The 10,049-nt window shown below is 33.9% G+C and overlaps 1 protein-coding gene across 5 annotated transcripts in view; it reads right to left on the bottom strand.

Annotated features, from left to right (window-relative positions):
• The window catches only part of LOC106895130 (sodium channel protein type 2 subunit alpha), an 81,906-nt gene that overhangs the window by 48,678 nt on the left and 23,179 nt on the right, over positions 1 to 10,049 (bottom strand). For 2 of the 5 annotated variants that reach the window (XM_014954257.1, XM_014954258.1), the window contains exons 3-7: positions 7,778 to 7,896; positions 5,190 to 5,279; positions 3,346 to 3,474; positions 2,767 to 2,858; positions 1,396 to 1,668 (exon numbers count right to left, since the gene is read on the bottom strand). In XM_014954257.1, coding sequence (XP_014809743.1) covers positions 1,396 to 1,668; positions 2,767 to 2,858; positions 3,346 to 3,474; positions 5,190 to 5,279; positions 7,778 to 7,896 — 703 coding nt within the window. Of the gene's footprint in view, positions 1 to 1,395; positions 1,669 to 2,578; positions 2,671 to 2,766; positions 2,859 to 3,345; positions 3,475 to 5,189; positions 5,280 to 7,777; positions 7,897 to 10,049 lie in introns of those variants that run through there. The other 3 variants (XM_014954255.1, XM_014954256.1, XM_014954259.1) reach the window with 2 other exon arrangements.

Below are 10,049 nucleotides of genomic sequence, written 5' to 3'. Positions count from 1 at the left end.
CCCCCCCCCCCCCCGCCAAAAAAAAAGTAAAACCAAAATCCCAGACTAATTGGAAAGAGTCAAAAAAAGTAAAAAAAAAATGTTAAAATAGGTATAGAAAATGCAAAACAGGAAATAGGTTTGCTTGTTTAGAAAAGACCAGAAATAAAGATAACAGTTCTTTCATAAAGACTAATATAAGTAGTCTATGATTATCTTATTTCTAAGTCCACAGTTGTAGTAGTAACATATTCAATCTGAAATTAGGAGAATTCAGGTCAGATATCTAGAAAAAAATTCCTATTTGTGTGATTTAGTACCAGAAGCAGATAAAGGGAAATGGAACAGAATCTGTTTTTCAGATGTTTTTAAGAATAGTTTATCACCCAAAATCTTCTCCAAGATGACACTTTTACGATACTACAAGTATGCTGAGACTATAAGTATATTAAAAGATTACAAGACGAGAGACTTGGATCCAAAAGCTTTAGCTGTTAAACTGAGGTTTCCTAACGTTCAGTGATATAGGCATCAGTTACAACACTTAATCAGACTTTATAAAAAGTCTAAGATTATGCCTAACTACAAAGTTAAAACCCTAAATACACTAAAGTAAATCGGAGAGACTGAACAGATAATTTGGAGTGACTGAAGTTATTTACCATTATGAAAGACAGAATCTACTAAATCTACTACAGATATCTCCAGAGTTGTTCTATCTGAGTTTTAACACAATTTTTGTTAACATGGTAGTGACATTAACTACCTAAAACGGTGAAAATACTGTATTATGAGATACAAAGGAGACCAAAACACTAATTTCTTGATTTTCCAGATGTAAGAAACAAATTAAAGGATATGCAGTACAGCACCTAGTTCTTGTTTTGCTAGAATAAGAAGCATGGGATAAATTACCAGTACTGTCATAAAGGCATGACTGTGCTGTGCAAGGAAGTGGGGTGCAGAGACACTCAGAAAGTTCCAGAAGAAACAACACAGCTGCATTTATATGCTATAGCAGGATTCATGCACTGACGTTCAAATGTGAATTTATGGTATTGGGCATTATCTGGCAGTAATGGAGCTATACAATTTCAGATCCCATATTAGAACTGTCACACTATTTCAGGAGGCTTGAAACTACCACGGAAGTTTCTGCTTTGTGCTACAAGGTGCGTTTCCTCTACAAGTTGTAGTCAGTAAAAGGTAAAAAGATATTCTGGTACCCAGTACAATATTATGAGTATGTTAAGCTACATTATGACTGTTCTTTTACTTACTAGACAAAATGAGTGCCTTTATGTTTTTTGGGCAGATTACACCATCTTAATTTCAATGAGAAAATACTGATGCTTTTATATCTGTTTAAAAAAAATCCAGAAAATCAATGCAATAGATGATATAATTAACTCTTACTTTTGTCTTCGATGTACTCATCCCAGTTAAATGTTGTCATTGTTGTATTAATAAATGTACCATTTTCACCTATAGAGCTATTAAAGTAGGAAATAACAGTTGTTTCAAAAGTAGAATTGTCTGGAGGCCACTGCAGGCATTTATTCCTCAAGTTGCCCATGAACAGCTGCAGCCCTATTAGTGCAAATACACTCAGACAAAACACGGTCAGGATCATAACATCCGAGAGCTTCTTCACAGATTGAATTAGGGCTCCCACGATAGTCTTCAACCCTGCAAAGAGAAAAGATTTTTATTTTGATGTTAAACAGATATTAAACACCAAAAAACCCCATGTGATTTTTCCTGACAATATAAAGATTTCATGCAAAATGACAACTAAATGAGTCTAATATTTGTGATACAGTAATTTCATGAAAAGCTTTATTACTCGTGAAGATGAATGAAAAGCTGTAAGGTTATGCTTGTTTTATAGTGTACAGAAATAAAAAGTAGAAAATATCAAACACATTGTTTATGCCAAAACAAGTGATTTTATTATTCATGCTATATCTCAACCCTACATAGAAAAGCATCATTTGCTTTTGCTGATGCTTCTTGCCCAAACCTTCCTTTTATGAACCTTTTAAAAAGTATTCTGCAGTAGTAAACCCATTATAAAGACATTATAAAAGCATATTTGAATGATATCCTCATAATAATCTTCTTACAGTATAAGAGGGGTGATGGTTTGGAGAAGAAACACGTCTTTAAGACAATACCCCATGCACGGCCCATGCTATCCTTTAGAGTTTAATTTTTTTATACATGACTTAAAATTGAATTAAGTTGCTATACCAAGTGCCTGCAATAAATGATAAAATTTGCATCAGTATGAAAGCTTAAAATTAACTTATATTTAAAACATGTAAAAGAAAGCTTGATGTCATAAGATGCAAATCACATAGGCTGTTTACTGCAAATATCTCATGCAAGAATTTGTTAAACTCAAAGGCTGATTTTTTGGAAAAGAAAACACAACTAATATAAGAATAGCAAGAATCAATTTAAATAAAATTACATGTCTTGATTCCTGCTTTTTTATTTCGTTAGCAATGTGTAGCAAACAAGGCTTATGCTTTAAAAACGTGAGTACAGCCTTTGTGGAACAAAAGTCAGCCTCAGTGTTTAACCTAGCTCTCACCTGGAATGACTGATATTGTTTTCAAAGCTCGGAGAACTCTGAATGTTCTCAACGCTGAGACATTGCCCAGGTCCACAAACTCTGTCACATATCTGTAATAGGGGAGTTCACACACAAACACAATGACAGCACACAAATAACAGTTGGAGATACAAGGGGCCTAACACCTTACACCAACTACTTCTTACCTGGGATTACAGAAATAGTTTTCAAAGCTCTCAATACTCTGAAAGTTCGAAGAGCTGAAACATTGCCTAGGTTTACAAATTCTGTTACATACCTGTAGGATTAAATCACAGTTACTCAGAATTGAGGCAGATTTTATCCTATTTGCTTGGGTCTTTGATCAAGACCTCTTCACCGTTCAGTGTATTTTGCCTGTGTTATAAATATGCTTCTGACCATAAAATTAAATTAAGTTTTATCAAAATAAGCCACATTGACTTGAGGCTTGAAACCTAAATTGGTCAGCTTATAGGAGGAAGTCAAAAGGATTCCTTTAATTCTGGTATGCAGAAAGGAGACAGGATATGAACAGTTCAGGCTGGTGGCATTCACAGTCTGGCACACAATGCTGGCCTCTGCAGCACATGCTTAGTTAGAAATACTAAAATGTGTAAAAGAGGTAGAAGAAACATATTGAAACCGCAGGAAGTCCAGGCTCCAAATGTTCTGGCTGACAAAATATGAGGCAATTTTTAGTCACTAATTTCATGCTATCAGAAAGATTTTCTTATTTAAAAAAAAAAAAAAAGTAGAAGACTTACGCAAATGTAATGACAGTGAAATCTAGCCAATTCCATGGGTCTCGAAGAAATGTAAAATCTTCTAAACAGAAGCCCCTTGCAAGAATTTTAATAAGTGATTCAAAGGTATAAATTCCAGTGAATGTGTATCTGAGGAAAATATGCAAGACAGAGTTTATAGAAAGACATACATATTATCTTTACACATTATGCTCTTTAGTTGTTTTATTCTCATTTTCTTCTCTGTAAGTGGCAAAAGTATTTAATGGAAGCTATAACCAACTTTAAACATCTGCAGAATTTACACCATAAGGAAGAAGGAATCAAACTACGATTAAAAGACTAAATGCCAACCCATAGCTTTAAGTTTGAATTCTATGACCTACACCAACGAGACAGTTGCAAAATTCCTGGTTACTTCATTGGTGCATGTTTATGTCCAATCTGAATCCATGTTATAACAAACACAAAGATAGATTATGTTAGGATTTCAGAAGCTGCTTCCAGACTAAAAATTTCTTTCTTCAATGTTATCATTGTGCTGAAATATACCATGTGCTGGCAATGTGTCAACCCTCATCAGTCCTCATTCACTTTGTTACAGACTAGGTGTATCCAGTACTTCACCTTCAGACAGGCAGGCATAGCACTGGAGTGAAACGAGTTTTCAAATGCAAAATCCTGTGCAAGAACAGCCAAAAATATTGACAAATGCCAGTAAAATCCAGCTACTTATTTTGGCTAAAAAATGTGGTTGAAATGTAAAAAGTAAAAATATTTAATTCTGGCATTCTGAGTAATTTCAATTTTCTATCTCCAAATGATGTAATCTTGAAATTTTTAGTTTCATTTATAGCTTAACAGAAAATAAGTCAAATTAAACTGCTTAAAAGGCTTGAACTGGTTTTTAGACTTGAGTCAACCTGAAACCAATTTTGCAATATGAATTTTTTTCCGTTCAATTACTAAACCAAAAATTTCTTCCCTGCACAACTCAACAGATGAGAAGGGCTTCTGTGGTATATCTAGATGGCACAATATAATGACATGTAGAAATATTCAAGCTAGCTATCTTTATTAATAAATATTTACTCTATGGTGGACATCCTGAATACATCTGCAGAATGTATTCCCAAAATGAGAAAGTCTCTTACTGACTTTAATAGCCCTATGATTTAACTTTTGTTTACTGAAGATTAAAGAGGTAGGTATCAACCAAAGCAATCAGGAATGAAAAAGAAGCAGCATCATAAAATGGTATTGGGAAAATGAAGAGCAGTGTTTCACACTGTGGTCTACAGCAAAATATGCACCAATTGTATATCAGCACCAAGCAGCTGACATCATATTGGACCTTTTATCTTCCGATGGGAAGAATAGCCAACCACTTAAACACTTCTTTAATAGTTTATTTTTCATACAAGCTTTCCACTGTTAGATTGTCTTTGGTAAAGGAAAGATGCACTGTGGTGAACATATCCATCCATCAGATGATCCCCTATCTGTTACGGTTATTGCAATAGATGGAAGAGTGTATTTGCATACTTGCACAGACATAACACAAAATGCAGTGGAAAAATAGTAATAATCCACATTTTTGCATGGTCGTAAGACTAACTTCTCTTCTTACATTCCCCATTTAGTACTGCAAACAGAGGGTGGACATTGAACAACTTGTAATGAGGCAAGTTTTGTAAAATATATGCACTTAATATTACATAGAAGAAATTAGCATCAGAATAGCTGTTGAAAGGATATGCCAACAAAGTAGCTGCTGCCAGTAGATACCATCCAAATATAAAATAATTTACAGCAGTTTATTTCAGATTACTGAATATCATTCAAATAAAATCCACTTAACTTACTCTACATTCTTTGTCCAGTCTGGAGGGTTACTCATAGTCATAAATACACAGTTGGTCAAAATAGTGCACATAATAAGCATGCTGAATAATGTAGGTTAAGAGTTAAGGAATGTAAGCCAGAAAAGCTTATAAAAAGAGTATCAAATAACATGCTGGTTTGGCAGATTTCCACTATCAGGAGCTATTTTATCCCTCCACTGCTCTGTTAACACTCAGGGAAAAGCCCTGAATACGTTAAAGCTCCCATAGTCACTGCTTTATAGCTGAAAGCTAGAAAATCTGAAAGATATAAAAAAAAAAAAAACCCAACCCTTAAAATTAAGAAAACCTTAGATAATTTTTTATTTTGAATAAAAATACAAAAGTTTGAAGTAGTAGCTTAAAATTTAGTGGGATATCACAGAAAAAACAGATCTGTTTCGGATAATCTAGACAAACCTGATCTACTTCACGCATACGAAACAGTGAAAAACACATTTTCTTCACTGTTCTTTTATGTTTCACCATAAAATTTGGCGTGTATCAACAATTTTGCTTATCGCTATAATACATATATTGAAAGATATTGAAAGCTAGTTATCACATAGTAGGAGAGAGCTGAGGGAAAGTTTAGTGAGAGAATTATTACTGTTTGCTTTATATACAGCTTTTGTAATATGGTGGAGGGGAAGGCCTATTATATTTTCAAGAAAAAAGAAATCTAAAAAGAATTCCAGGACAGACCCAAGTCATAAGTAACTTCACTGATTTTAACAGAACTGCTCTGGATTTACGACCTTTCAGGACTGATGACATTCCACTTAGAAATGAAAATACAAACACCAAAAAGAAAACCACACAGATGAAGCACAAAATGTCCACGTGATGGCACCATCAACTAAAACTAGAAAAAGGACAAAGCTCAGTTTTGAGAAGAGCTGCTAAAATGCAGGTTCTCATGCTGCCCCTAAACAGAAATCCTAGTATAATGGAGTGGGAAATACTGTGAGGTTCCCTCACAAAGTTTTGTTTGTATATCAATATTAATGAAAACACCTTCAAGCCAGAGTAAATACCTCTGCCTTGTAAACTGTCGAACTCTGGCATTACGCTCAACAATTCTCTGAGTTTTCTGATCAGTAAATATATTTCAAATCCTTTACTGAGAATCTAGCTTCTAACTATACAATTCATATACGAACAGAGCAGAAGGGAAGGAAAGGTATTTTAAAAATCATAAAAAATAACGTGTTTTAATAAGTGTTTCACAAGCCTGTTATTTTACATAGGCTTTCAAAATCCTTTTTGATGAAAAGTCCTCTCAGAGTTGCAAATCCTAACTATTCTTTCATTAGTGGAGAAATAACTAGAATATAACCTCCCACAATTTTAAACAACGTTTTTTAACATTTTGACTTTGGTGACCAGTTCTTCATTACTGTCTCAGTCCCATGATCTTCCATTATTCCATGTAACTGAATAATGCTCTGCAACATGCTATGGACTGTCAGATAATGGACAAATAATTATTTGTAGTGACACTTGTAACAAGCAAATACAAAACAGGCTCTGCAGTGTCGTGATTGATTCTGAAGACATTTGTAAGCTAGCCATTGATAACAACATCCAACATATAAAAACCATTATAATTATCAGACTGCCACTATACCAAGATTGAAAAAAATCCTTTCAAGATTTATTCTACATGTTCTTATCATCCCTGTACATAATGCTACACAAAACTGCTTTCAGTGTGCTTATGTTAGACTCTTGTAAAATGTAAGCGTGCAAACATTTCTACTGGTTCCTTAAGTAAACAAATCTGCTGAAGTAAATGCCCTCATTGCATTTGAGGTCAGCGGGATGACTACTATTGTTAACTACCAAAACACTGAAAACCACAAAATAATAGATAGTCTTGTGATAATTTAGCTTAGTAAATCACTATCTGCAATGTTGAAATCTCATGACCCACTTGAAGATTGAAATTAAAACATCTACAGGATTATGAGTGCATAATGCAATAATGATCAAGCAATAAAATAGACAGGCAAGATACATATAAGATCACAAATGTATAATAAAATAAGAAACCTAAACTGTTTACCTATCCTTCTGCAATTGTGATCTGAATCAGGAAATCAAAAGGAATAAGGAAATCACATTTTCACTAAATATTCATGCAAGCACAAACCTGGGATCAAAGATTGGATTTTTAACACAGTGTCAGTGAAGAACTGAAAGTATTTTGAGCAATATATCTGCACTTAATGAAAAATGTGGAGGAGGGGAAAAGATGAAAAAAGACATGATGAATATAGGAAAAATAAGAGGGAAGGGAAAAATAGGTGGGGGAAGGAAAAAAGACACAGGAAGAAACTGTAAAGGAGGATGACTGGTTGTCTGGCTTCTGATATTACTATATTAAGATTCAGCAATGAACACAAATGTAAAAAGGGAATAAGAAAAAGAACAGAAGACAGAAATAGTAGAGAGAAGAGGGACAAAGCACTATAGATCATATTGATCCTGGGACATGTGCCAGAGAATTATTTAAATACTAAGTAACATCTCACTATAGTTTTAGACTAACCACTTGAAAAGGATATGAATGTACCAAAATCTTAATAGCTATTTTTCTAAGAGGATTGAAAGGAGTTAACATGTACAGGGCAGAGGTGGCACTGAATCGGAATATTGCCTTCCCTTTATTCAATACTATAAAGGTCTGAAAAAAGAAACACAAAATGAAAAACAACATTTAAAAGATAGCAAGTCACAAACAAGTTACAAGTTCAAACACAGAATCATTTTCAATTCATCATTAATCAAATTTGGTCAAACTCTTCTTCCTCCCCCAGAATCACAATCCCCTTGCTCAGCTCAAATTACTATAAATACAATTTCTAAATAAATTTATTAAAATGTTTTCATGCAATCATAAGTAATCCTGATATTGCTAGCTAAAATACAAAGATGGGTATATAAGGTACAAATGTGCATAATACTTGAAGAATTAGTATACTTTTTGTACCTTGTAATATATACACATACCTTTAAAAAAAAATGAGAGCCATTAAAACTTCAACATTCCCGGAGTCAAATAACCAGCATTAATTACCACATCAAAGTACTAAGACAACAGTACTACAAAGTGATCCAAATTTCAAGTGTTTTTCAACATAACATTAATGTACTGGATAGATTTTGCTGTACTCTAACGAAAGAATAACATGTTGCCTTTCTTTTCAACTATTTCTTGTGAGAGTTTCATACCTGCAATTCTATCTATTTTTCTTATGTCATGCTTTACTTTTACCTAATACAGAATAATCCATGTATTTTCACTGTCTCTCCACAGTTTCTGCAATAACTCATGCATGCTGCCAACATTAAAAAAAGCATTTATAAATGTAATAGTTTTCTTAAAACCTGGGAAATAAAGAAGAATAAAGCCTTTATTTAACATGCAGTAAGTTTTAAAATTATTTATATTACCATACATTTGGGGAAATTCCTATATATTTCTATCATCTCTTCTTTCTGCACATGGGTGAAAGTTCATGCTCATTGAAGGTAAGTGGATCTAGCTAACATTGTGGCAGCCCTAAAAAGCCCAAAGGGAGCATAAGCCATGCAAACCTGGAGCAATGCCAGTAGCCATGATCTGCATCAGCTGGAATCACAAGGCAGCACTTTTAAAGATTTCTGAGCAGGTGAGCCAAATACAGCAGCTGAAATCCTGAAAACACAATGCCTCCCTCTGCCTGAAATCATAAATTTCATCTCTTCCAAATGGAACATATTTGCATTCCCAGGTACCCATTGATTCTCAAGCTATACTTTGGTCCTTTGTTGTAGAGGAGAAAGGACTGGTCTGTAATAGTATCTTTGCTACCGTTGCTTTTCAACTCTATTACTATTCTTCAGGGACTTGAAGAAAATCTGCTCTCAAATCAGACTCTTCATGTTTTCTGTTCCCTTTACTCTGACAAAACCTCTGATGAAGTACCACTTGTGTGATGCTGACCCGTCAAGACGTATTAAAAAATTTAAATGCAATCTGACCTAAACAAGGATGTTTAAAGATACAGAAAGAACACAAAGAAAAATAATTGGAAAAATTATAAGTGCAATCCATGTATAGTTTGGAGCCTTACATCTCCCACTAGAAACCACTATGCTTTTGTAACAGATCAGGAGATCTAAATAGTTGATCAAAAGATCAACCACTCTGCATTTCTAAATCAGGAACAAGCAATTCAGCAGTATTTTGCTTCACATCCACAGTTTATTGGAGAATTACTTTCCTAGTTTCCCAAGCATGATAATACATGTGCTAGCTTTAGGATTTCCGGCACTGAATTTAGATTTTTACTACTGCAGAACTGGGAAAGAAGGAAAGGGATCATCACTTTGACCCAAATTCAATTTTCCTTACTTCCAGACTTCAAGAGGGTAAAGCACTTGAGTAAAGGGAGCAGAACGCGATATTTAATTGAAAACCTTGTTTTCAAATTTAATTCAAGACTCTCCATAGCATTGAGTTTTAGAAATACTGCAACGAATATGTAAGGTACAGCTGATTTTTGAAAGCTGTTCCCTGTCTATATTGTAATTGTTTCAACAGATTAGTGATGAGGCATACTGCTAATTCCTACAGGAAATATCTTCATTTCTAGTTTTTTACCTAGGTCAAGTTTGACTCCTCACTATTCTTGGGGGTTTTCTTCATTTTTCTTTAAAGTACTTTTTTTTGCTTTCATGTTTTTTATATGCATTTGTTTTTATTCATTAGCTTACTTCCAGAGGAAAGAAAAGAAAGAACATGAGAAAAATGATGAAGACAGAAACATTTTTAAAAAAATAATCAGTAATTCC

This window comes from Calidris pugnax, unplaced genomic scaffold (genome assembly GCF_001431845.1).
Source record: "Calidris pugnax isolate Ruff unplaced genomic scaffold, ASM143184v1 scaffold103, whole genome shotgun sequence".
In the NCBI taxonomy this organism is placed as follows: domain Eukaryota; kingdom Metazoa; phylum Chordata; class Aves; order Charadriiformes; family Scolopacidae; genus Calidris; species Calidris pugnax.
The sequence above is the reverse complement of the archived record's forward strand: the minus strand, read 5'-3'. Positions and strand labels throughout refer to the sequence as shown.